Source organism: Cryptotermes secundus, unplaced genomic scaffold (assembly GCF_002891405.2).
Source record: "Cryptotermes secundus unplaced genomic scaffold, Csec_1.0 scaffold267, whole genome shotgun sequence".
NCBI classification, from domain to species: Eukaryota; Metazoa; Arthropoda; class Insecta; order Blattodea; family Kalotermitidae; genus Cryptotermes; species Cryptotermes secundus.
This window is the reverse complement of record NW_019733322.1, coordinates 582,010-608,165: the sequence shown is the minus strand read 5'-3', so window position 1 is coordinate 608,165 and position 26,156 is coordinate 582,010. Positions and strand designations below refer to the sequence as shown.

The 26,156-nt window shown below is 38.5% G+C and overlaps 1 protein-coding gene across 6 annotated transcripts in view; it reads left to right on the top strand.

Annotated features, from left to right (window-relative positions):
* Nucleotides 1-26,156, top strand: part of LOC111867939 (serrate RNA effector molecule homolog) — a 62,653-nt gene that overhangs the window by 13,545 nt on the left and 22,952 nt on the right. For 4 of the 6 annotated variants that reach the window (XR_002843427.2, XM_023858175.2, XM_023858177.2 and 1 more), the window contains 11 exons: nt 2,329-2,457; nt 4,480-4,653; nt 11,105-11,171; nt 13,206-13,549; nt 14,943-15,109; nt 17,258-17,359; nt 17,919-18,094; nt 18,262-18,489; nt 20,044-20,184; nt 20,845-21,096; nt 22,350-22,517. Coding sequence is in view for 5 of the 6 variants with exons in the window: in XM_023858175.2 (XP_023713943.1) it covers nt 2,329-2,457; nt 4,480-4,653; nt 11,105-11,171; nt 13,206-13,549; nt 14,943-15,109; nt 17,258-17,359; nt 17,919-18,094; nt 18,262-18,489; nt 20,044-20,184; nt 20,845-21,096; nt 22,350-22,517 (1,948 nt within the window). In the remaining variant the exon portion in view is untranslated. Of the gene's footprint in view, nt 1-2,328; nt 2,458-4,479; nt 4,654-8,241; nt 8,756-11,104; nt 11,172-13,205; nt 13,550-14,942; nt 15,110-17,257; nt 17,360-17,918; nt 18,095-18,261; nt 18,490-20,043; nt 20,185-20,844; nt 21,097-22,349; nt 22,518-26,156 lie in introns of those variants that run through there. The other 2 variants (XM_023858176.2, XM_023858178.1) reach the window with 2 other exon arrangements.

Here is a 26,156-nt window from a genome sequence, read left to right as displayed (position 1 = left end):
TGATCTGAAAATGGAAACAGTTTGTTCCTCTGAAACATTGATATCTGGATACTAGGCTACATGATGTCATGACTCAGGAGACCACAGTACATGTGTGTGTGTGTGGAGTTATGAGGTTTACCACTAGCCCAGAGATTCAGATAAATTGTGTTCCATATGTGTGAATAGGGCCAGAAATAAGAACTGTGTAGGTACTGTCATATTTCATGGTGGGTAAGGACCTGTGTCATGAATATCCAAATGTTGTTGATAGTACCTGATTTTCTGTGAAAACAGCCAGATAATGCTAAGTGAATTTAAGTTCATGTTGATCTGAGTTTTTAAGCCAGGCGGTCTGCCAGTAAAGAAGTTAAGAGTCCTGGTGCATTTTTTGCTTGGCCCTTCCCACTTTGTTTCAAAAGTCCTGCCTCTAAAATGCAGGTGCAACACAAGCACAGACTGCCTCTGTGGTCTAGTGGTTGGAGTTCCTGGCTACAGATCCAGAGGTCCGGGTTCGATTCCAGGCGCTACCAGGTTTTTTTTTTTTCGCCAGAGAAGAAGTTGGTCTGGAATGGGGTCCACTCAGCCTCATGATGATAATTGAGGAGCTATTTCAAGGAAATAGCAGCTCTGGTCTAGAAAACCGAAATTAACAGCTGTGGGGATTTGTTGCATTGACCACATGACACCCTCTATATTCTAAAGTTGGCACTAACTTCGCCGACAAGTGATGGACTAAAACCACGGAGTTTTTTCCCCCCCCCCCTGTTGAACACAAGCACAGAATCTTGGTATGAAGTCTGCATTATGTAATGCAACTACCAGATTTGAATAGTGAAAGACTGAATAGATTGTAGGAGTAATGGAAATTGGTATCTGGGCTCTGAGATGTAGAGTAGTCACATATCAATTCCTGGACACCTCAGTTGTAAGCAGTGAGCTTAATCCCCCATGTGAGTCAAGCCTTTGTGTTAGACTGCTTGCAGGCACTTCAGAAATTGTGTACATTTTGTGAATAGCAATGTGATGCAATTTAAGTCAGGGGCTGCCCATATAAAAGGGTTAGAACAAGCAGGTCAAGAAGTTTGTTGAGTCACTAAGGATCACAGTTGTGGAAGGGTCTTACTGTGACACTGCTGCTAGGCTGGGTAAAAGAAACATTAAAAGCCCCTTGGGTACTATGGAACTATAAATGTTAAATTTTATGTGATAGTAGGTCATAAAAGTACCTTCTAATTTTGTGTCAGGCATTTTTAGACTACTTTCCTAATTTTGGAAAAATAGAAGCAGGCGTATGAGCTCACCTTGCTCTGTGTATGTGTGTGTGTGAGAGAGAGAGAGAACCAATATTTATTAAATTTTGTATGTATATCATGGCACCTGTGTCCACTCAGCAGTGTCCTTCCCATCAGTCACTGTGTCTGTATGTGTATGCCCCCTTGCCATTGCTAGGCAGTGTCTCAGTAAACATTCCCATGGCAACAAACACACAACAATAGAAGAATTGTTAGACACATTGTTTTTTATGCAGTATGTGTTATATAAACGGAGAGTGTGTCTGCCTTTGTGTCCCCCAATCATTGCTAGGAAACAGTCCAGTAAAGATGCACCCATAGCAATGAATAATTTTGGAAGCATCATTTTCTGTGTGTGACACACACATACCCAGGAGGCCCAACAGTATAACACACGCAGTCACAGGAGCAAGACATAACAAAAGCACAACACACACAAGACAGTGAAGGAGTGCTCCAACAGAGGAGAATGAGCGTGACTGGCGTAGTGAGGGGCGACGTAGTGATGTGGTATCCTGAACAATTTTAATATTTTTAACGTTTGACAATGTATATGATAGATACATATTTTGGTTATTTTAATATGAGAACAAGGCATGCAATGAACTGGTTTGGCGTGGATAAGTAAGCACCTGAAGATGGCATTGTTATGCCGAAACATGTAGTGCAAGGGAGAGAAGGAGATAAATGAGTGTATGCACTGCAAGACGGTTTAAATAAATCATGGACTTAAATCAGTGCAACAGGACGCTAAAATATAACATACTGTATATTCATCAATTTCAATGTGGCAGTAGGGCGAACTTTTGAGGTAATATGTGAGATTGATCTTAGCAAGATAATGTTCCAGTGCAAATTATGCACAAATCTATTACTAAATTGTAAGGAAGACAGCATTCTTCTCATTACTAAATAGACAGTTATTCTCTACTTTACTTTGCTTCGTTGTATACTGTGGCTTGAAGCATATAATGGAAAGTAAGCATTATGAGTTGTTCCCAGAACTTCTTGTACATACATGCCTTTGTCATGTGAACTGACGTGTGTGTGATAGGGAGGAGAGGAGGAGTGCTGGCTATGGACATGATAGTGCTGCTGGAGGATATGGTAGCTATGCCAGTTCATGGCCTCATGACAGCTATAGCTCTCAACATGCTTATGGGAACCATGGTAATAATCAAAGGTAAGTGTTCATGACCTGAAACTTTAGTCCTTATTTAATACATCTTAATGAGAGCTTTTTTTATTGCATCCTGTTTGTATTTAATCATTAACTACTGAAAACTCTTTGAAGTTCAGTGATCCTATAAGTACCACATGCTTTTTCATACAAAATTCTGCTTTCTATCCACAGAGTGTATTTGTGTGTTTGTATATGCTTCTCATAATAAACAGTTGTTTCCCTAAACAGCATTAACCAGTTGATTTTTGCGGCAGAGACGTAATAAAGTTTCCTGTGAGATACAAACTGAATTTTTATATATGATTTAGAAGTTCAGTCTTGAAATGTTAATGTTTGTCATACAAAAAGTATATATCTATATGATCTTGTGCTATTACATGTTTCAACCTTCAGTCACTAATCATCACATGGGTCAGGCACAGTTGTATCAATTGTACATACTGTATCTGCACAGCGTTAGAATACACAAGTAGTTTTGTGTAGTTTGAAAGTTAAAGAAGAAAGTAAGTCCATTTTGTAAACTGTCTAGATTGATTAGCCTGTTGTATAGACGTAGAAGTTAATAGTTAAATAGTAGATCATATGTAAGATAAAATTATATAAAAATTCTGTAGGTGTTGAGGTTCTAGCAGCATTGATTATGATGAATATTGTCTTCTTGGATATAATACTGCATGTTCTGGGGGAACATACTTTTTCCATCTTCAAGATCAGAAATAAGCATCAAGTAAGATTTTTGCTATCTAATTACTTGGCTGATTATTAGATCCTGAAGATGGAGGCAGTATGTTCCTCAGAAACTTTGGTATAGGCCAGTGAGAGTACACAGAAAAGAAGAAAGTAATAATATAATTATAAATTATTTTTTGATTGTTGATTCTCACACAGATACTATTAAAATGCACTGTATGTCATGTCGTTCATATTCATGTTATTAATCTTGGCACGCTCATTGATTTGCCATGAAAGCTTGACTCATTAGTAGTAATCTGTAACATGTTCCACACAAGTCCAGCATGTCCACCCATGAGCCGAACTGAATGTCATTGTTGGATTATAAGTTGACATAACCTAAATATGACAGTAACGGCATAAAATGTGAAAAGTAAGTGAAGTAAAGTTGTCCCTGTGCACAGTGAATTAAGCACTACATTGTGAAGGCATATGGAAGAGTGGATATATAGGTCCACATTTTCTTGACCTCGGAACTAGCTGTAGGTGAGTGGTCAGCTTCACTCCATGGCCGCTTTACCCCTGGGGAAATAGCCCCCAGTACCCATTGGATAGGAGGTTGGGTGGACCCCAGAGCCAGTCTGGACAATTTGGAGAACAGAAAATTCTTGGTCCTACCAGGACTCCAACTCAAACCCCTCAGTTGTTCAGCCCGTAGCCAATCACTCTACTGACTATGCTACCCCGGCACCAGCATAAATGTGAAAGAGGAAAGTTGGCTTATGAGTTCTACCCATTGTTCTGCTCATTGTTTTCAGGTTCAAGTAAAAATATAGTGTTAGATCTGTTTTTCAGCAGATTGTCACCCATGTTCTTGACAAACAAAACACTGGCCCAGTAAATTACTGGACTGCAACCAAAATACAACCTCATGCATGAATATATGACGCGAAAGCCACTGAATCATGTGATCTTATGGTCCATCATTCACCAACTTAACATACTGTTACCACGTGCTATGCATAATCATCACTGAAGTTTAATCATAAGCTCATATAAACCTCTTGGAAAGCAAGATCATGCTGGACTCATATGGTTATGAAAGGTTAATATTAAAAGCATGGGGAAATCGTTTTTGGTACTGTGAATTGGATTGAGGTGTCTATGAATTTGGATTCATTTTGGTGGGCTGACATGGCTTTGGGTTCGCTTCAGTTGGCTGAATTGGTTCTAGCTTCATTGGAGTGTCTGGCTAGGAGTTCTGAACCCTAAGGTTTTAATTCTGTAGAGTAACCTGGTTATTTTGTTATTACTAATTACAGTGAACACTGTTTTTATGGATTTCTGCAGGGAAATGCAGACAGCAGAAACACAGCCTCCTATGATGTCATTCAAGGCATATCTTCAGACACAAGATGACAACATAACAGATGATGAGGCAATCAGGAAATATAACGAGTATAAGTTGGAGTTCAAGAGGCAGCAGCTGAATGAATTCTTTGTAACTCACAAGGAAGAGGAGTGGTAAGTTCTGATCCTGAGATCTGCAGAAGCATAAGCAGGTCTAAAAGTGTATTTTTCTTTTTTGAAGAAAAGAGTGTTGATTTTGTGACAGCATTTAACATCTGCCAAGAATTCATACTCTTCTCTCTTGAAGTGAATTCCATTTTTATCTGTCCTGTACTGTTTTGTACTTATCAAAAAAAAAGTCACAAATGCTTTTTGGTTTCTGTGAAGCCCTTTAATTTCATTAGTATTGCCCAGTGTTTGGTCATGCCTTTGAAATATTTTGTGCTGTATTCAGTTATATTCAGCTTTCAAAAGGAGTTAAATGATGCGAAGTGAAGAGAAGAATTTGCATATCTGTAGTGACTGTAGCATGATTTTCTAGTGTTAGGTCCCCAACTAAACAGTATTAATCACGCAGGAAATCTGTTTGATCATTTCGCATTTAGAAACATTGTAGTCCATCTTCATCTATACCTGTAGAACAAAATTAATTTTTCAGAAAACATTAAGAAGTAATCTGCCACAGTAATGTGTGTAGAACACTGACCTTGAGTATGGAGAAGTGCAGTAACTGGGTGCAGCTGGACTTTCTGTCAGAGGAGTGAGTTTATCTTTGCCAAATACAGGTTCACTGTGAAAGAATGTCAAATTGCAGAGAGTTGTATTTCCTGAAATAATAATTTTCAAATCCCGATGAGGTCATTGGATTTTTTCAATTTACCTAATCCTTCCAGCCGCACTGTGGTCCAGGGGTCGACCCAGCCTCTAACAGAAATGAGTACCAGGAATATTCTTGGGGGTAAAGGGCGGGCGGCACGTAGGGCTGACAACCTTACCGCCATCTATGAGCCAATTGTCTAGAAAATGTGGGAACCTCAACATCTCACAACCCTGTGGGCCTCCAAGGCCTGTTACAGGGATACCTTTACTTTACTAATTGTTGTTCTGAAATAGCAAGAAAATTAAAGTTTAATTAGCATTTTTAATAGACCTCATTGTGTGTACCTTTATCACACATTGAACTTCCATGAGCTAATGCAGTTTCTGTCTGTGCTTGCCTAAGTGTGGCTGGCATAACGTTTACAGAAACAGAAGTTCACATTGAACAGTAAGGGTGAAGGCAGACATTGGGTTTGTTTGCATAGAATCTACATTTTTGTTGATTGGAAAGTGAGCTCATAATTTGTGATGCACAAACATGCAGATTTATTTGAAATATTTGCAGAATGATGGTGTTAATATATCAGTATATTACATTTTCTTGTCACAGGCATGACTGTCAGCAGTTATACAGATATGCTTGTGTTAAAATTCTTGGTGAAGGAATTTCTTGGCAGACATGTGAAAGTGACTCGTAAAACTGTTCTGAATATGATGATATTTTACTAATTCTGTATATCATGTAACCTCAATTTGGAACTACTGTAATTCTTTTATAACTTTGAAGTTGCATTATAGAATATCAGCCAAGGCTTTAAAATTGTTGAAAATTCCAAACGTGTGGCTTCAAATTTGAATAAAATGGATGTGCCATTTTTTGCCCAAATGTGAAACTTTGTTTCTAAATTTTGGCAGAAGTAGAGTGATAGATGCTTTGTTAATGAAACAGAAAGTAATTTTATATGCCATGATGATAACACTTTGTAAACAAGGAAGTTATTTACATACAGTAGTCCTTCAGAAGTGACATGTGATTTGCAGATACTTCAGAAAACATTATTCCATGTATTCCACCCAGGGATTGTCATTGAGCAGTAAAGTATTACTTTCAGTTACTTTTTTTTCTTCCTTGTCTTTGTCATCATAATCCATCATCGTCATCATCCTTGCATCATCCAGTAGACTTTTTATGTTTCATGTTATGTCTTTGATTGTCATAGGCTTCTTTCACTTCTAATTTGTTTACTAGGATCTGCCATTTGTTATTTTCCATTCTTTTTGCATGGAATTTCAAAATGTAATAGTAATTCTGAGTAAATTAGTATTTAGTTATTTATAGTGCCCTTAAAGTAATGTTTGTTGATGATCTAAAGTGTAATGCACAGTTTTTGTGCATGTCATCCCCAATGACATTAAATTTTTCATCTGCTATTCTTATTTCTTGTGCCCTGCTTACATAAAGACATTATCTTAGCCAAGTAATTTTAAAATAATTAAAATCTGGGTCTTCAGCTGTGTATTATTCTAGTAGCTTTGAGAATTTTTTCGTTTTTCATTGTCCTGTTCCATGCAGTGGGGTTGTAAGTTCAACTCATCTACCCTTCAGATAAAATTGAGGTTACATGTTTCAGTATAGTTTTCAGTACAATTTATGCTTTTATTACAGAATAATTCACAACCCTGAATCTCTGAAGTTAGGTTAGGTATACATTTTTTGATAATCTATGCCTATAGACTTCAGATTATATTTATTGATCATTAAAAAAAGTAGGAAATTTATAAAAGGAAGTCATTTTCAAGACTTGATCAAAATTTGATGGTGCCCTTCTTGAAACTTTCCTTTTATAATGTGGAGAAACTTCAGGAATAAGATATATAAATCATGGTTTGCATTGCTTTCATCTTTAAAATATAACCTGTGGCTTCGGTATGTGTTATTTTATAGGGCTTCAAGAATGAACATCATTATTACAAAGTGATTACTTGTAGATTTCGTTTACTTATAATTTATTTTTCTGTGTTTATTTGAATCCAAGTTGCACTCTCTATACAGTTCAGTGTGATATATAGTTTGTTGAATAAGTCATAAACATTTGAGACCATCCTTTACTAACTTTCATATCATCATCTATGATCATTTGAACTGGTGGTGTTACGCAATATATTAAGACTAGTTATGTATGCAGTGATCTTGGTATAGTTGAAGTTTTCAGATTTGTATAAATATTGAGCCATTTGTTTGGACAGTTTAGCAGATAGTGAATCTTGAGATATTAAAACATTTCAGATTGTTCTGGAAGTTCTATGTTATTTCAGTTTTGAGAGATGTTTCTATGTCTCTGTTTGTATGACTGAATTCCATAGACTTGGGTTTAAATTCTGCCTGAATTGGCTATAGTTAAGCGGATTCAGTTGTTTTCTTCAGTTTCTTCCAGTTCAGGAAGATATTTACATTTGTGTAACCAGTTTACATGTTTGAGTTTTGTTCCCCTATAAATCTGTAATCTATGAAGTGCCTTTATTGCTTTCTGCTGTTACTTCCGGTCTTGAAATATATTGAACATTTCTCTAAATGATCTGTTTAATAAGGTTACAGACTAGCCAAACATGTAGTGATGGTGAAGTCTTTTGTCACAGACTTGCTGAGTACAATTACAAATTAGTGTGATATCTAATAGTGGGAGGTCTTAGAATTGATGGTTGGGTGTAAGATGTGATACTTATTTTTGTAGTAGCTTGGATTTGAATAAATTTTTATTGTAATGACTTGACGAGAGTCTGTATAGTTTGGATGAAAGCTGTGCCACTACATTCAACTCTTAACTGTATGCTGAAACCAATTCTTTCCTACAGCTTACTTTCTTACACTAAGAGGATGCTACTGAACCAGACCGAAGATACACATATTTTATCTTTGTGTCACATTGTGTGTGTGGTATATTGATGCAACATAAATGGAATAAAAATGGTGAAATATGCACGAATAAGAATGGAAAAATTGCGTTGAAATGAAAGCAATGAAATGTTTGTGGTGAAAAGGAATCAGATAATTATAATATATGGAGAATAATAATAGCAAGTGTGATAATTGAAATATGGAAGAAGAAGAATAATCAACATATGCATCACCAATGGAATTCACCAGTACATTTGTTAGACACAAATGTTATGTACTGTGTTAATATGGTTACTGTGAATGGATCCATGCATATATATATATATATGTATATATACATATATTTTTGCCTTAAGCTCGTATACCGCTGAGCACAATGCAGTGGTCGTATATATTTTATATCCGAGAGAAAAAGCCCAAATATTTTGAATAATATTTTGGGTTTGTATCGCGCGGTTTTAGTCAGGGAATCAATCGCGATTTGCAATTCTGTTTTGTGAAACTGCCGTTGGTTCACTCGTTCGCACATGTGGGGGCACCATATAAAATGCCAGCAAGCAGGTGAGATTCTAATTCATCACTCAGCTCTACTTTACTCCCCCTTCAACCCCACTTACAGTTCCAGTTGTCTAGAATTTAATGATGTGTGCAGAAATTTAAAACATGTTGATTAAGGGGAGCAAAATCTGGTTGGTGTCTGCTGAGATAGGTCCAAGATGCCTTGATACACAGACTGCAGTCCTTATTCTGAGATGTATCCATACAGTTGGTTTGAAGGGATTATTTATTAGATGTGTACTGCGATTTTATTTTTTCTATCAAATGTCATGTGCCGTTAGAAACTGACAGTTCTCTTGAGTCTTTCATTCCATATGTAACAAACTATAAGATGACTTGGGTACAAGACAACCAACCACTTTTCCCAGTGGAGATTTTCAGGAAAAATTATTTGTCATTTGAATAAATATTTGTAGGCACAATTTTCATAGATTTTGTTTTATTTCATATCATCATAGTGGATTATTTTAGGTCCACAGAATCTTTTTCTGGTGTAATTTGCACCTAGTAATTGTCATTTTTCATTACCACACATTGGCCTAAAGGATGTATTTCCTCAGTTCTTCACAGTTATTAGCCTCTTTGGTTTATCTTATAATCAAGGATATTTAGGATTACTTAATGTGATGTATTATACCATAAACTTGTTTATGCCGGTCATAAATATCTCTGCACATTCACAAATTAGCAATATTTGTTAACTGTGGCATACCTCAGCAGTAGATGTGAATTGTGATAACAGTTATGAAGGTAAATGATGTCTACTTAGGAGATATATTAATACTGTATGAGTACAAGGTTTTCAGTATAAGCCTCAGTTTCCATGTGTCTGCTTTTCTGAAACCAGTGACTGGGATTGCCTTTTGTACAGTTTTCTTTATTAGTGAATATTAATCAACTCTCCTATCCTGTCCCCACTATTTTCAGTGAAAATAAAAGGAGCTGTATGTACTTCATCTTATAGTTTAGTAAATATGGTAGTTTTAACCAGAGAACTGCCACAATGATTGATAGTGCAATAGCTTTGTGGAAATGTCTGATTTAGGAGGTCCACAGATTAAATCCCAGGGCTGTGTGCTCAAAATTATTTCCTGAATCTCATACATAGAACCAGAAATCTGTGACATTGTGGTCAAATTTGACTTCTCAGATTATTCATTTTTGCAGTAGACCCTCTGTAAGAAGAATTGCATAGAAGACTCTCATTTAAGAAAGATATTGTAAGAGTATATTCTAAAGAAATCACAATCCATATATTGTTACAGAATTATTTTTATGTGATGTATATCTGTTACTTTCAACAGCTATATTTTGGTCTCAGCAAAATCGAAGCATGTATCAGGAAGTCTGATAGATAACTTGAAAGAAGAAAAATTGTGAGCTGATTTTGTATACTCTTGCTATAGTGTTTTGACTTGTTACATAAAATGAGATGCATTGAATTTTATAAGGTCTGTGGTTGTGTATTAAGGTGATCCTGCATCACTCACTGTTTTTATGTATTGTTGGTGTCGGTGATATAAAGTATTATGGACGTACTAATGTTTTGCTAGAATGAAGCTGTGGTCAGGACAAGTAAATGAAACATTTAGATTACACAGCTGACTGTGGGACTGCAAATTTGTTTCAAGGAATTTAGAAACAGTTTTTATAAATATATTGTTTTAACAACCTTTCTGTCTTCAGCTATTGTATTGCGCACCACTTATAGTTTGGCATATGTGTAAAAAGTCAGTTATTTGTTCTGCATAACCATCAAATTGCAGCCTTCACTTATGGCATGTGCAGCAGAATGACATATTCCAGAGTAGTGTCTTTAGAGAGCAAAGTTGCATCCTATACAGTTGGCATTTGACAGAAATATGTTTCATGTATGCATATGCAGTATGCATCATTTTTCCAGAATTAGGAGTTAGAATTTTTTTTTTAACTAGTGTAGTAAATAATATTTTCATATGAAGGATTCAGACGTTGTGTACAGAGTAGAAATTTGGAAGATTTGTGTTTACTGTAGTCTAGATCAAAAGTGATTTAGACACAACATAGTGAAATGTAAGGGTAATAATTTACTTCAAAGTTTAGCCTCTACATTACAAAAACAGATATCGTACTTCAGTTCTTCATGTACAAATGCTTATCAAGTTTTTCACATTATTCTAGAGACAATGTTTTACTTCATTGGTTGCTATGTTATGTATATTGCTGCATTCTAGAATTTTTTTTTCCATACTCTGTACACCATAATTTTTAGTTATAAGTCAGTATTTTTATTTGGCATGGGTTTAATTTATTGATGTATATGATTCCACCACTTCAAGCTTTATTGAAACAAGTTTGCTCGGTTATCTTCAGGTTCAAAATAAAGTACCATCCAGAAGACTCTGTGAAGAGGAAGGATGAGCAGATGACCGCTCTGAAGGTATGGTTCGGCTCTCACTACACTACTGTGGAATCACCATTCAGTGTTTCTCAGTTTCTCATTGTTAGGGTTATTTCATATGATGTCATTGTTAAATCTGTTGCCTCCCCATAACTACCCAACCATACCATAGCTCAGGTGCTTGGTTACAGTCTTTTCATTACAGTGACCTGAGTTCAGTTCATGTGATGTTTTTGGTGGGAAAAAATGCTCTGGGCAAGTTTTCTTCGGCCACTTAATTTTCCAGTTCTCATTCCACCAAATGCTCTCGCCTTTCATCTGGGTCTGGTACAGTGGGTCGATTTATTGCTGAAGTACCAAGGGACTGTCTTAGCCTACCCTAAAAGTATAAACAGCTGACCAGCTGTATGGAGCAGGGTGTTACTTGTGAAATCCCCCACTTTTTCTTTCAGCCCAAAAGGTTGTGTTCACAAGAGTGTACCATTACTCTCTGTCCAAATCCACATTCTTCTAGTTCATGCCCAGTACCCTATATCTTTAAGATTTATTTTAATATTATCCTCCCATCTGTGTTCAGGTCTTCTGAATGTTCATGTTTTCTGTGTATTAAGCCTTCCATTTGAGCTAAATTCATCCAAATAATAATACCATATTTGCTGAAGAGTTCAAATTATGAAGCTTCCAGTTATGCAGTTTTTACTAGTTTCCTTGTACTTCCACTTAGGTCCAAATATTTTCAGCCCCCTATTCACTACCCTCAGTCTGTCTTATTCTCTTAATGTGAGAAATAAGTTGCATGCCCATGTAAGTACCCCTAAGAAACGTTAAATAAGTGAATTTGTGTATGCATTGTGACTATACCTACAATGAAGAAAGCAGTCTTCTGGGATTTGGCACCGTGTGTATGTGGTGTTAACCGACGTTTCGGAGGAACGTATCGCCTCCATCTTCAGGGTAGAAGAAAAAATATAAGAAATCTGCAAGCGAAGAGACCATGAGAACCGGTAAAAGCAGACTGGTGTTGGGAATATACACAGCTATGTGAGAGCAGAGAAGGAAGGGGGGAAGGGCAAGTATACAAGTGAAAACAGTAGAGTGGGAGGGGGGGGAAGGAGCTGGGACAAGCATGGTTTTTGTGTTGGGGGAGAGAAAGGCAAGGTTAAAGGCTGGGCACTAACCCGTAAGCTGAGGTGGGGGGGTTGTTATGTTGGTTGGTCATGGCCTGTGTGGCCTTCTGGATCTGGCGTCATATCCCGGTGGGGGTTTTTAAGAGAACAGATGAGAGGCTTCCAAGACTTGCTGAGACAAAACCCCCCCTCTCTGTTCATATTTTCTGGATGCAGTTCAATGTCAAGTGCCTCCCTAATTATGCGATCCATATAGCGGGTCTTGCTGGCGAGGATGGAGGTATTCTGAAGCTGAATGCGGTGTCCCAGATCGATGCTGTGTTCAGCTACGGCTGACTTGTCCGGTTGTTCGAGACAGATGTGCCGCTGATGCTCCTTCAACCTCATGTCCATGGAGCGGCCTGTCTGCCCAATATAGACCTTCCCGCACTCGCATGGGATACTGTATACACCCGGTGTCCTTAGGCCCAGGCTGTCGTTCCGAAACGTCGGTTAACACCACATATACATGGTGCCAAATCCCAGAAGACTGCTTTCTTCATAGTCACCGCCGTGAAAGCCTCAAATCTTATATACCTACAATGTTTTAAGAAGAACTTGGTTAAGGAAGGCCACTATTGTACAGTCCATATTTCCTCCATTGTGACAGTTTGATGATGATTCACATTTTAGATATGTTGCTGACCCCCTGGTCTCAGGATAAGACATGACAGCATCCTATCCAATGGGTACTGAGGGCTGTCTTTCTGGGAGGGGGGGGGGTAAATGGCCGGGGAGCAAAGCTGACCACTCACCTCCAACTAGTGCCAAGATCAAGAAAATGTGGATCTATACATTCACTTCCCTATATGCCTTCATGGCGTAGTGCTTGATTAGTTAAGCACAGGGACAACTTTACCTCTACCTTTTTACTGAGCAGTGTTCAGTAATTTTGTATTTCTTGCAGAATCGTGTAAAGGTATTTATGGAATTTATGGAGCAGAATCGTCTGGATAAAGTGTCTGTGGATGCAGATCAGTCAGAGCAGTTGATCCGGTTGCTTGATGCTGTTGTGATACGTCTTGAAGGTGGAACAGATTATGATTTGCTAGCACTGGATGAGCCTCGCCCAGCAACATCTGCTTCGGGTCAGGGATCTGCGGGACCTGGATCAAATCAAACTTCAAAGGCAGGCACTGTAACAGCAGGGCAAGTGACAGAAAAGCAGGGTTCTGGAGATGCTGAAGTTAAGGCAGGGAGTGTGAAGGAAGAGGAAGAAGAAGAACCTAAACCGTTCATACTGGGTGAAGAGTAAGTCTTCTGTTGTGATATTTGCTGTTATATTCATAACTTCAGTTGTGGTATCAAAACGTTTTGGTGTTGCGGCGTTGATTATAATCAGGCTTGTATGGTGTTTTTCATGTTTGTTACATGGTACCTGTCTCGTTTATACTTAAATTAATTGAGTTTGCATTGTGTATTTGTGATTTTCATAATTCTGCAGTAATACACCTTAACCATTTGCATGTGAACTTTTTATAAACGTAATAACTTGCTTAATTTCTACCTGGCCAACTATAGTGGTAACATTACAATACATCTGCAGAATAACACAAGAGTGGCCAAAAACACTATATTTGTAGTGGCATTGGCAGTTAGCTTGTCAGCCAATTAACACTTCACATCAGCGTGACCAGTGACCTTGGAGATGGGCTGTTGTAACGCTCTAAAATCATGTCACAGTGTGCCATGCAGTCCCACAGGACCACACTATTGATGTACAGCATTTCATAAGTGCCAGGAGCATCATCTGCATCCAGTGTTCTGTCAAAAGGGCCATATTTTTGCGCTGATCCATCAGTCATGTTGCATAATAATATTCACACCTATGTGGCCACCAGTATCAAAGCATTATAGTAAAATTCACTTAGTGGGGGGTGGAGTCCAACTGGGTCCACTTGGCACAGCGGCCCACTGATTGGCCTATTGTACCTGCCCCGGATGATTATGATGATGGAGAATTTGGTGGAATGAAGATTGGCAAGGGAAACCGAAGTACTCGGGAGAAACCCCGCCCCAGTGCCACTTTGTCCACCACAAATCCCACTTGACCAGACCTGGGATCGAACCCGGGCCACCGCAGTGGGAAGCCAGCGACTAATCACTTCAGCTATGGCGTGGCCGTAAGGCATTATAGTATGTCAGCTGTGGAAAATCCTTAAATACCTATCATAAACCCCAAACATGAGCCCTTGCCACTTTGATCTTCTGATGGAATCTCAGCAAAAGAATTATTGTTCGAAAGAGAACACCCAACAAGCAGCTGAACATGCTCGTGTGGTTGTGAAGAAAAACTGATTGGTTGATGGCATCCATCACCTGTCATGAGTGTTGGAAAATCTAAAATTCTTGAACAAGGACTGTATTGAAAGGTTGCAGTTCCTCTTGGATACCAGCAAGGAAGACATATACTGCTTGTTTTATTTTTTCGACCCTTGTACATTTTTGTGATCAAAGGTATAGAAAGTAAGATTTGCCAGTTTCTATTTCTTTTCCAGACCTCAGCTTGTTCTCCCCTGAATAGGCCATGGGTGCTCCCCCAGTCATTTCTGTCTGAGAACCTCTGATGCTGACATCTCAAAAAGTCCTTTAGCAAAGGTGTGACATGTGAATGTATGTGTTATTTTTTTTTTCTAAATTGTAGTGAAGACACAAAGAAGAAGGAACGTGACAAGGCTACAGAATCTTCAGAACTGAAGAAGGATCCATCACAGCCTCTTAAATTGACAATCAGTTCAGAGCAGGTTGAACTGCAGAAAAAGGCTAAAGAGTTTCTCAAACAGAAGTCAGCGGAAGAAGAAGATGCTCCCAGTACGTATTCTACCATTTTTAACACTTCGCGGACCGGTGATTTAAATATTTAAATCACCCTGGGGACCGGCATTTTTAAACATACTACCCTAACTTGTGCACTGTTCACTTTAAAAATTAATATAAAATCTCCTAATTAATTTTTTGAACTAAAATTTTTGGAGAACACTTACCAATGCTCCTAGAAGTGCTTGAGGGTGTGATATTTCTGGAAACTTTCCCCTTTGTGAAGTGGCATTACACAGAACTTGCAAATGTAGACATACTCCTTTTTTTGTGAACTGTGCAAACACGGCATTGCCTAGAAGTATTCTTCCCCTTGGAATGTTCACTCTTCACAATTTTCACGAGGGTATTTTTCCGCATATCACTCAAGAGTCGCCCTGGGGGGTCCACATGAGGCCTTCGTGGGGTGGAAGTTGATGGGCCCGGTTGTACTAAGTCTTTGTGTGACCCTGGTTCTGCCGCCACCATCTGGACTGTAGCCCAGGCCTTTGCCACATTCATCAGAAATGCTTTGTATTTCAATCTTGAATCAGGGTTTAGATTTTTTTTTAGATTCCCCGCATTATTGTCGGAGCTACTGTCACTTTTACTGTCTGTGGCCACAATTCTTTGTTGTCCCCCGTCGCTGTCGCGGTCTGAATGACAATCCATTACTACGCGTCTCACAAGGCAGGTCAGCTAGGTCTTCGGAGGAGAATTTGTCCTTGATCCATTCTCCCCACTAGCTACTGGCTGATACGCACAGCTTGAAGAAGGCTTTATAGTCAGTTAAGTAAACAGCGAGGTCAAGTTACTAACTGCTAACTAAACATTCCAGAGTCTTATCACGCATCTGCAGGCAGTTGCATGCAATGTAGGTTGTGCCAGAGCGATGTATAGTGTGTTGCAACTTATCGTCTTCTAAAAACCTGTTAACACGCAAACGGTCCGCCATGTTTAAAAGCGAAAAACCTTTTAAAGGGTGCGTGGTCCACAAAGTGTTAAATACAGAATTTTTAAGTCCATAAAATTTTTAGGGTCTGCTGTCTATTATAAAGTGATAAAATGTGAAAGTGTGTATTTCTAAAAAAGAAAGCGTGGTAGTCAAGTTTTGTGATAAATGTAATAGGCTGTTTATAGTTGACTGGCTAAAGTTTCTGTTGGCTCACTGTAAGTGGTTGGAAGCAGCATATTTTTATTTTTTGTTTGTTTGCATCTGTCCTACATATTGACATGATTTTTATTGTAAGAAACAGTTTTGCATAGATCATTTATTTTTGTTGAAAGTAGCTATAAAATTGCATTTGTGTGTTATGTACCATGTTTTCTTGAATACCCATAAACTCGAATAAGTCGTGCATCCCACTGTTTAAGAAATAAGGGTAAAAGGGAGTTTATTTTAATATATTGAAGTATTAAAGTGTACATAATACATAGGATCTTGAAATTCCCGCATCATCTTCCTCATTTATTTGTGCTGCGACCTTGTTACCTCCCAGGAACTGACATCCTGCTTTTAGGAGACACCTTATGCAGATCCTGCAAGACATTTCTCGCAAAAAATCACACCATCCTTCTGTTACTGTAAAATCATGAATTCAGTGTTGTTTTGCTAACACAAAGACCATTAACTGACACAATAACTGCCACTTCTTTCTTACATAATCACAGACCTTTTGCTCTATTTCAGGATATTTTATTTTACTTTCCATGAAAATCCCTCTGACTACCACTGCTTTGCAGAATCAGCTGTTTCTTTTGTGTCCCTCTTACGCAGCTTCCAAGAACATGAGTCTCTCTGCCAGGAGCACAATTTCCAATTTCTTTTGCCTTTTTAATTATTTTCAGTTTTTATTAATAGTGAAAGATGAAAAACCTATGTCTTTAGTACTTACATTTAGTGGAACAATATATTAACAAATACTGCAGCTTTATATGGGTGTGAAGCAGGAAGATGAAGTTACGTAAGTTAAAGTGGTGCTTGGAGTGAGTAATGTTGGCAGCCTCATAAAGAATAAGCTGTGCACTGCAGCAAACCTTGTCACAAGCTGCATGCCCCAGTTTTTGGTCACACATTTTCTTTACTAAAGTCTGTGTGGTGTATTCAATAAAACATGGTATATTCTTCTGATTGGACTCGTCTTTAATTTCAACCCATAACAGTGTTTTTATTCTCAGGTCAAAGCAAGAAACGCAAAAGGGAATATGAATATGAGAGTGGCAGTGAGAGTGGGGATGAACCTCTTGCCCCTGGTGACAATAATGGTCAGTATTAAACATGTCAGAGATAATCAGTAAACATAAATTCTGTATTCATCTTGTGAGTCACATGTTACAAATCTCTGTATATAGAGTTGTTTTTCTTTGAGTGTGACAGTATTAATTTGTCCTGTTCATAGTTATATAGAAGAAACTATATTAGGTAATGCCAGTTCATATGTTATGAGAATATCTTTATGTTGAGAAAAGTATATTATGAGATTCTGGGATGTATTACTAATGTGGGGATCTCCTCGGATCCAGAGGTCCTGGGTTCGATTCCCGGCACTACCAGTTTTTCTGAGAAGTAGTGGCTCTGGATGGGGTCCACTCAGCCTAGTGAGGATAATTGAGGAGCTACTTGAGTGGAAAAGTAGCAACTTCGGTCTAGAAAACAGTTTAATGGCCGTGGGGATCCGTCACGCTGACCGCGTGACATCCTCTGTCTGCAAAAAGTTGGCAGTAACTTTGCCGACAAGTGGCAGTGACTCGGTCTATATATTTCTCTTGCAGACTACAGGCCACGGAGTTTTATTTTAATCGCTAATGTGGAATTGTGCTCCAGGTATGGAAGAAGATGAACCTCCTCCTCCTGGATTGGAGGAAGGAAAAGGTGGTGATGATAGTTATGCAGAAGATGAGGACAAGAACAGAAGTAAGAAAATGGATATAAGTGATGACAAGGAAGATGAAGATGAGGATGCAAAGAAGGAAGACAAGTCTGATGATCGCGAAGATAATGTGAGTTATATTGTTGTGTAAGGTTCATGCTTTGTTCATCCTTATTGAATTATATGAAGTGTTGTATATTTGTGGAATGATAATTCAAGGTTGCATATGTTGTTTCCTGTCTTGAAAATAAATATAAGGATGGAGTGTGATGGCATGTACTTCTTATTTTAATGCAGTCTGATAAGGAAGGCAAGGATAAGTCAGTGAAGACTCTTGCAGAGGATGGGAAGGTGGATAGTGGGGATGATGCTGAAGAAGGTGTGGAAGGTGATGAAACAGAAAGGGAATGTAAGAAGAAACGAGGTACTAGTGAAGAAGCTGTTAAGCCACGGCCACTTCACAAAACTGCTTCCATTTTTCTAAGGAATCTTGCACCAACTATCACCAAACAAGAAGTTGAAGCGGTTAGTAAGCTCTGTACATACATAATAGAAATACTTCCCCAAATATTACAAATATATGTATACATTATGTTGTAGCATCATGTTATTTTATATTTTCAGTTGTATTTATTTTTGTCAGCACAACCATATCTCTATTCATCATGTATATATACTACTATATTTCATTCTTTTGGCTATCATTGTGTATTGTACATTACTGTTAGCTTGACTACTCTTTCCCTACATTGGCCTAATCCCCCTGCTCACCCTCCTCATGTGCTAACCTGTCCACTTCCCCTCCTCCTTTCAGGTTATTCACCCCAATCCAGAGACCCCTTAAGCAGAAGGACAGAAAACTCGGCATTTTAGCCCTTCAAAGCTGGAAGATACCCCTCACCCCCACCCCCGAGTACTTGTGTGGGGGGGTGCCCTCCAGCCACCCTCTGTTTTGCAACAAGGACAGGAGAGTCCCCATGTAGTTGCATCTAGACCTGTGTTTGAGCACCAACTGAGACCCCAGTACCAGAAATTGGAACTTTCTGACAGCCTGTTAATGTCCAGATTGCTCACTCCCATCACAAACACTCTTTAGTCTCCCTGGCAATATTTCTGAGCTCCAGCAAAGGATGTGCAGTTAATAATGAAAAAACCAGCCTCTGAATGAACAGCTTGAATGTCATCCTTGCTTCTCTGATTCATATGGCTATGGAAGAATGTTGCTCTCAAGGCAGGAAGGACACTGTGGCTTTCAAGTAACAGACAATTTCATTTAGTCAGATCAATCCATATTTCCACACAATGGCACAGTAAGATATTACATCTTTTCTCCTGCAGGGTTCATCTTTAACCAGAAGTCTCTATCAGGAAAGAGAGTATAGGCCAGTTTTGTCAGTTATAAATATCCCAGGGTGAATACTGCTGCAAAACTGTTTAGGACTGGAGCCAGTTTTCCATGACAACTGGCGTCCACTGCATCCAATTTGCCAAACACATTATGCATGTTGATGCCTCTCCTAGCTGTAAAACAGTGAAGCTGCCCTTTGGAGCAATGAAAGTTCTCAGTTTGTAATCTTGCTGCAGAATGGTTGGCTTTGGTTTCATCATCGATTTGTCAGTCTTTATGGAATGCATCCTGTTGCGTGATCAAACTAATCAATTATCATGTTCCATCTAGTGCAACACAGAATGTATAACATTCAATTTGTTTTATGAAAGTCGCAACATGTTTCGACCATTTTATCTGGTCATCTTCAGGTGATGTGATTTTAGTAAAAAAATGAATGTTATAAGTTATCTGTGTTGCGTTAGATGGAACATTATAATTGAGCAGATGAATTTGTCATTTGATACACCAGTGATGATTTTTAAAATCTTTTTATTGTGGATAAACCGTCTGTGCCAGCAGCCAGTTTCTGTGATATCCACTTTGGCCATCCTAGTTTGTTATACATTTATTTTTGTGGAAGTCTTTTGTTTTGTACAGTATGAATTGCAGAAGTTGTTTTTGGCAGTGATCTTCAGCATTTGACTGTAGATCTCCACTCTGCAGATTTAATAGAAGAGTTGTTATTTCAGATGTGCAAACGTTATCCTGGGTTCCTTCGAGTTGCCATTGCTGATCCCCAGCCAGAAAGAAGATGGTTCCGAAGAGGCTGGGTTACCTTTGAGAGACAAGTGAACATCAAGGAGATTTGTTGGAACCTTAACAATATTCGTGTAAGTTAGTTATTAAAATAGGCCACTTAAAATTTTGCATTTAATATCAGATCCTTGTGTTCTGTCCAGCCTGCAGGTCACTTTAAATTCAGGAATGTTGTTGGTGTAAATTTTGCAGTTACAAGGCCGGGTTCTCTCTGTATGAATGCATCACAGTAAAATTTTGGCTTCTTAACTCATGCATTACAGTAAAAATTTCTCTCTCTATACATTTGTCACAGTGAAGACCTATTTACACATAACAGAATATTTTCTTATGTCACAGTATAAAGTTGTCTCTGTGTATGTTTACCCCAGCAAACCTTATATGAGAGGGTCTTAACTGCCAGTGTTGTGACAAATTGGAATCTTTTGAATGCTGGAAGTTATGATTGCAGTTAAAATTCCATAATACTGTATTTGCATGTCATAACAAATGGTGTAGTGACACTTGAGCGTGTTACATGTTTGAAGATAATGTAAGCCTGTTAAGATGGATTGTGATGTACATATGCTTGAAGTTATTTAGAAATTTCAAGGTGCATTTTAGAGTGTATCCATAAGGTGTTTGTTAAACACATACATATAAAGAAAGTATATAACAGAAAGTAACTTCGTTCTGGGCCTGTCTCTCTGTTTTAATGAGGTGTCTTCCTTTTTGCACATAATTTTTTTTTCTAGCTGCGGGATTGTGAATTAGGTGCCATTGTGAATCGTGATCTGAGCCGGCGCATCAGGACAGTTAATGGTATTACATCACATCGTCAAGTTGTTAGACATGATATCAAACTGTCAGCACGCATTGTTCATAATTTAGATGCTAAAGCAGGACTCTGGGTAGATCCTGATTCACCTGAAGCAAAGGGTGAATTTGCATCAGAAGGAGACGCTAAGAAGACAAAGGAAAAGGAACCTCATCAGATGCCATTACCAGTAAGTCTGTTGTAATTAACTCTCACCATGGAACAGAATCTTCCTTGAGAAGCTTTTTGTATATTCCCAAAGTTCATTACCATGTTCACAGGAGCCACCCTGTTTCTCAAAGATAAATTTTAATGTTATCATCTCATCTGCACCTGGCCTTTATAAGTGGTTTCATCCCTTCAGATCTTCCAGCTGGTAGTCTGTTTGCATTTCACATCACCCGTGTGTTGTATATGTGCCACCCACATCATCCTCTGTTTGATCATCCTAATAAGATTGGTGGAGTGTACAAACTGTAAAACTCCTTATTCAGTTTTTCCAGCCTCATGTTTTGAATATCTGCATATACTCTCTAGCATATTCTTTTTGAACCCCCACAATTTATGTTCATCCCTCAACTTTTAAACAGTCTTTCTGGAACTTTTGGTGCTCAGTGACTTTACATGGATTGCCATTTACTTTGCATGTTATACAAGAAATACCACGTTCTCTCTTTTGCAACAATCTTTCAAGCTTGCAACTTTGCATTTGTTTCATGTTATCCTTATTCAGTGATATTGCAGTCTCTTCATGGTGCTCATTGTCTTCACATCCATACTCAACCTTTGGTGCCACACAAAACTCCTTGACTTCAACGGTATTTGTTCGCTGCAGTTGTTCAAAGCATTTATAGCAGTTTTTCAGTGACTGGCAAAATTTTTGTACCTCACAACTTAAAGCGTTCCATTTTCTGACTGACATTTCTGTCATAAATTTTTCCAGGCATAGTAAACTTGTTTGTTGACCCACAGCTGAAAGTGCAATTTTCCCAGATGCTGGCAAAATTGTATGTTGGCGTGCAGCTCAAAGTTTTCCATTTTCCTGCTTTGAAACTCTTGATGTTCTGCACTCTCCTTTGGGATTTATCACACCAAGTAGTCTAACAATGATGGAGGAGCTGAGCCAGCTGTATGTAGGGAGAATTATGCCTCTAATATCAGTACATTTTCCTTAGGCCATGTTTTAGGTACTTGTTTATATTTCTCACAGAGTGGGAGTAATTCTGCATTATTTAATGGTATCTTATGCTTTTCACATTGGATGTTACTTTGTTTTGAATTCATAGAGGAAGAAGTTGATTGCTTTGTAGCTACAAAACTCAATCTAAAAAGGAAGCTGCTGTTTAGATCCCCCCCCCAAGTGAATTATAGAATTCTGGAGGTCCTTCAGTTTTGATTGACAGGATTTGTATTTGAAGAAGGGACATTTCTTTATGTTTTCAGAGCTTTGGTCTTGTGTCAAAGAACCCTGTGCTGAAGAATATCACTGACTACTTGATTGAAGAGGCTTCTGCAGAAGAGGAGGAACTGTTGGGACATACAGCTGATCAAGAAGAGGGGCAGCTTGGTGATGATACAGCCACTGTTGAGAGAGATGAAGCACTCATTAAGGTTGACTAATCATACAGATGCAAATTGGTGGTGTTACTGAATGTTTATTTCAGAGTTTAATGTTAAAGAACATGAGGTCTGTTTTCTAGTTAGCCACAGACTATATCTTGATGTTATAAAATTGAGTAAAGGAGCTGCTTTGTTTAATCTTTTGAGTTCGAAGTCTCCTAAGACAGTGCAAAATACACAGTGTAATGTACTTTTTAACTCTTTTAATGCCAACCCCTAGGAACAGGATATGCTATACCTTTTATTTTTTGCTAACATTTCAAGTCTTTGGGGGAAATTTCTATTTACTACAAATTTCATTATGTTTGAAATTTTTACACCTCTTGACAAAGCCTTGTAGAATGTGCATCACTTCAGAAAGTCTGTGTTTGATTACACCTCCTGCATGCGAGCACATCAACACATGCATGCATGCATACACAAAAAGCGTTTCTGGGAATTTATAAATTATAAAATTTGAATATACACTGCAGTATCAACTCCAATACATTGAATATACTTGAAGCAGAAGTTACATAGGTGTTATATAAGTATTACTGCCAATTTTCATGACATTTAACAAAATAGGTCAACAGTTCCACATGGTTTGTAAAAATATGCAACTCTTTCCCCATTGGTACATAGTATATTTGTGTATGCTAAGTCAGTCTATTGAAGCTTTGAAATTTGCACAAGTCTTAATGACAGGGGTGTGAAGCTTTTCTTAGTACTGAATACTGCCTAACTAAACAGCATTTTAGATAATTTCTGTTTACCTACACACATTTGGATTTAGGGAACTTATAAAAGGTAAACCTATCCCTGTAACAGGCTGTGGAGGCCCATAGGGATGCAAGGCATCGTTTCTCAGTACCGAATACTGCCTAACTGAACAGCATTTTAGATACTTTCTGTTTACCTACACACATTTGAATTTAGGGTAACTTATGAAAAGGTAAAGCTATCCCTGTAGCAAGCAGTGGAGTCCCATAAAAGTTGTGAGACATTGAGTCTCCCACATTCTCTAGACATTCAGCTCACAGATGGCAGTGAGTTTGTCAGCTTTACACACCGGCCACCCTGGGTAACTTATAAAAGTGAATTTCACAGTTGGTGACGAATTCCATACACTAAACATTGTTCACACTTTGATCTTATGTTGATTAGTATTACCACCTCTCTTATCTTGCTAAGATGCCAGTGGTAGTAATTGTACTAATCCAATATTAAAAAATTCTTAGAAAAGGAAGATCAAAGAAATTAACTTTTCTCTGGTCACTAGCATCATGCTTGTGGTTTTAGTATGTGATATCAGTGTTCGTTGTCTCATGATCAAACAAGGATCTGCCATTTTGGAACAAAGGAACTACTCCAGAAGTCACATATTTTTGGTTTTCATTTAGAAGCAAGGGTTTGTTTTCACTTCCTCAGTAAGATGGTCAAGGTTAAGACACACAGACTGGCCTGTTTCCTGCTGTGAAACAAGTGTTTGCCAATCAGTGGCTTGGCTACAAGACACATTTATTGTAACCTTCAGCAGTTTCAGATTTCATAGCATTTTTATGCACATCATAAAATTGTCCATCTTACAGTGCATGTTTGAACCTAGTGTTTGTGGTTTGTATAGTGACATCATCAGTAGTTCAGAGTATAAAGTGTTGAAGGGTGGGGTGGAAGCAGTCTAATTTCAGGTACTCCCCCCAGCATTTGTTTGGAGGGACTGGAGAAAACATCATATATCACAAATGTTATGGCTTGAGGCAACTTGCTTGACAGGTTCCAACTACCATCTTTTGGTGGATGTTTGCACACTTGTTACCATCCATGAGTTGTTTTGTTTCCCTGTAATTCTATGCGAACTGCCACTTTCTCAACTTCACTTACTTCCACACTGAAGTTGGGGGCAATGTTTTCCTCCAAAACAGTGGTATCTGCCTATCAGACTGCATGGTCTAATGACCCTTAGGACCACAGTATAGGTATGTGTTACACTGTTGTAGATTCTAGCATTACTCCAAGGATTCTGGTAAATCCTGTCCCATTCATGTTACAGCTAAAAGCAAGCATGTTTCAGGTACTCTTATCACACGATTGCCAGGATCCTTCTTCATGAGTGGCCAGATGTTGGTGATAGTACTTGATTGTCCCATCCATCTGTAGTTGGAGAACTGCTCTAAAACACTGAGGAAATACTTAGTAGGTTTGAATTCACAAGCCAGATTGTCTGCAAGTGAAGAAGTGGACAACCATAATGCACTTTTTTACCCAGACCTTCCCACTCTGCCTCAGAAGTCCTATTCAATTAAAATACGAGGGTTGTACTGAAAGTCATGAGCAACAATTTTTTGTAAAGTAACATGCTTTATTATTGACAAACCAAATACACCACCTCAATCTACAGACCTTTCTTTATTTTTGCACATAATCGCCACTTCTTTGTACACATTTCTCCCAGCGTTCTGGGAGTTTGAAAATTCCCCTTCTGTAAAATTCCGTTCAAGCCATCCGAAGACACTGACGCACTGCTTCGTGAATTGCCTCCCTTGTTTCAAAACGTTGTCCACACAGCTGATCCTTCACAAATCCGAAAAGATGGTAGTTGGAGGGTGCCAGATCAGGGCTATAGGAGGGGTGTGGAAGAACTTCCCACCCCATCTTTGCAATTGCTTCCAATGTGGTCTTCAGTCAATAACCATGGGACCCAACAAGCATAAAATCATCTCCTGTACTACACTGTGCCCTATTCCAAGTTTTCGGGCTATTGTGTCCACAGTCACACACCTGTCATCTTGAATGATCTCATCCAATCTTTCCTTGTTGCGTTCAGTTGAGGCTGTTCGAAGACGACCACTACGAGGCTCATCTTCGATGCTGGTGTTCCCATCTTTAAAATTTTTCACCTATCTTCGAACACTGCTCCCACCTATGCACACACTTCCATAAGCACGCTGAAGTGTCTGTTGAATTTCTGCAGCAGGGATTTCCTCTTTCACAAGAAATTCGATGACAGCATGCTGGCGAAACGACATATCATTGTCGGCCATTTTGTTAGGAGTGGTCACGTGATGCAAGCTATTGACATCACAAGACACTCATGGTTAACACAACAGCTGGTTCCACCTACCACCATACTCTCTTTCATTTGCTGTTCCCAGATTGAAGGCAAAAAAAAGTTGCTTATGACTTTCGGTACGACCTACGTACAAGCATGAGAAACTTGATATGGTAGCAGCATTATATAATAGAACAGCCATAGTTGAGTAATGGAAGACTGATCTGTATATGTGGCTGAAATATTATTTTGTATTGTTACTTGGAAAGTAAAAATAGTCACAGCAATAACGCTTCTCATTGATCTCTCTCCTGCCATCCATCAGCAGTGAAGCGAGTTCCCTGCAAGTCAGTCGGAGTCTGACTATGTGCAGTCACTTGATATGATTTCAGTGACATCATTGTGAAGTTTAGATTATGTGAGTCACAGGCATACAAGAGATTGCACTGTCCATTTCTAAATTTCATACAAGAAGTGCAGTAATGGAATGTTTATACAGAAGGGTACAGAAGGCTAGTAAAAAAAATAGGAAGCTTCCATGCTAAGATTTACTAGGGTGATAAAATGGATTTGGTGTAACTTAAGTGCTGTTAAGAAAT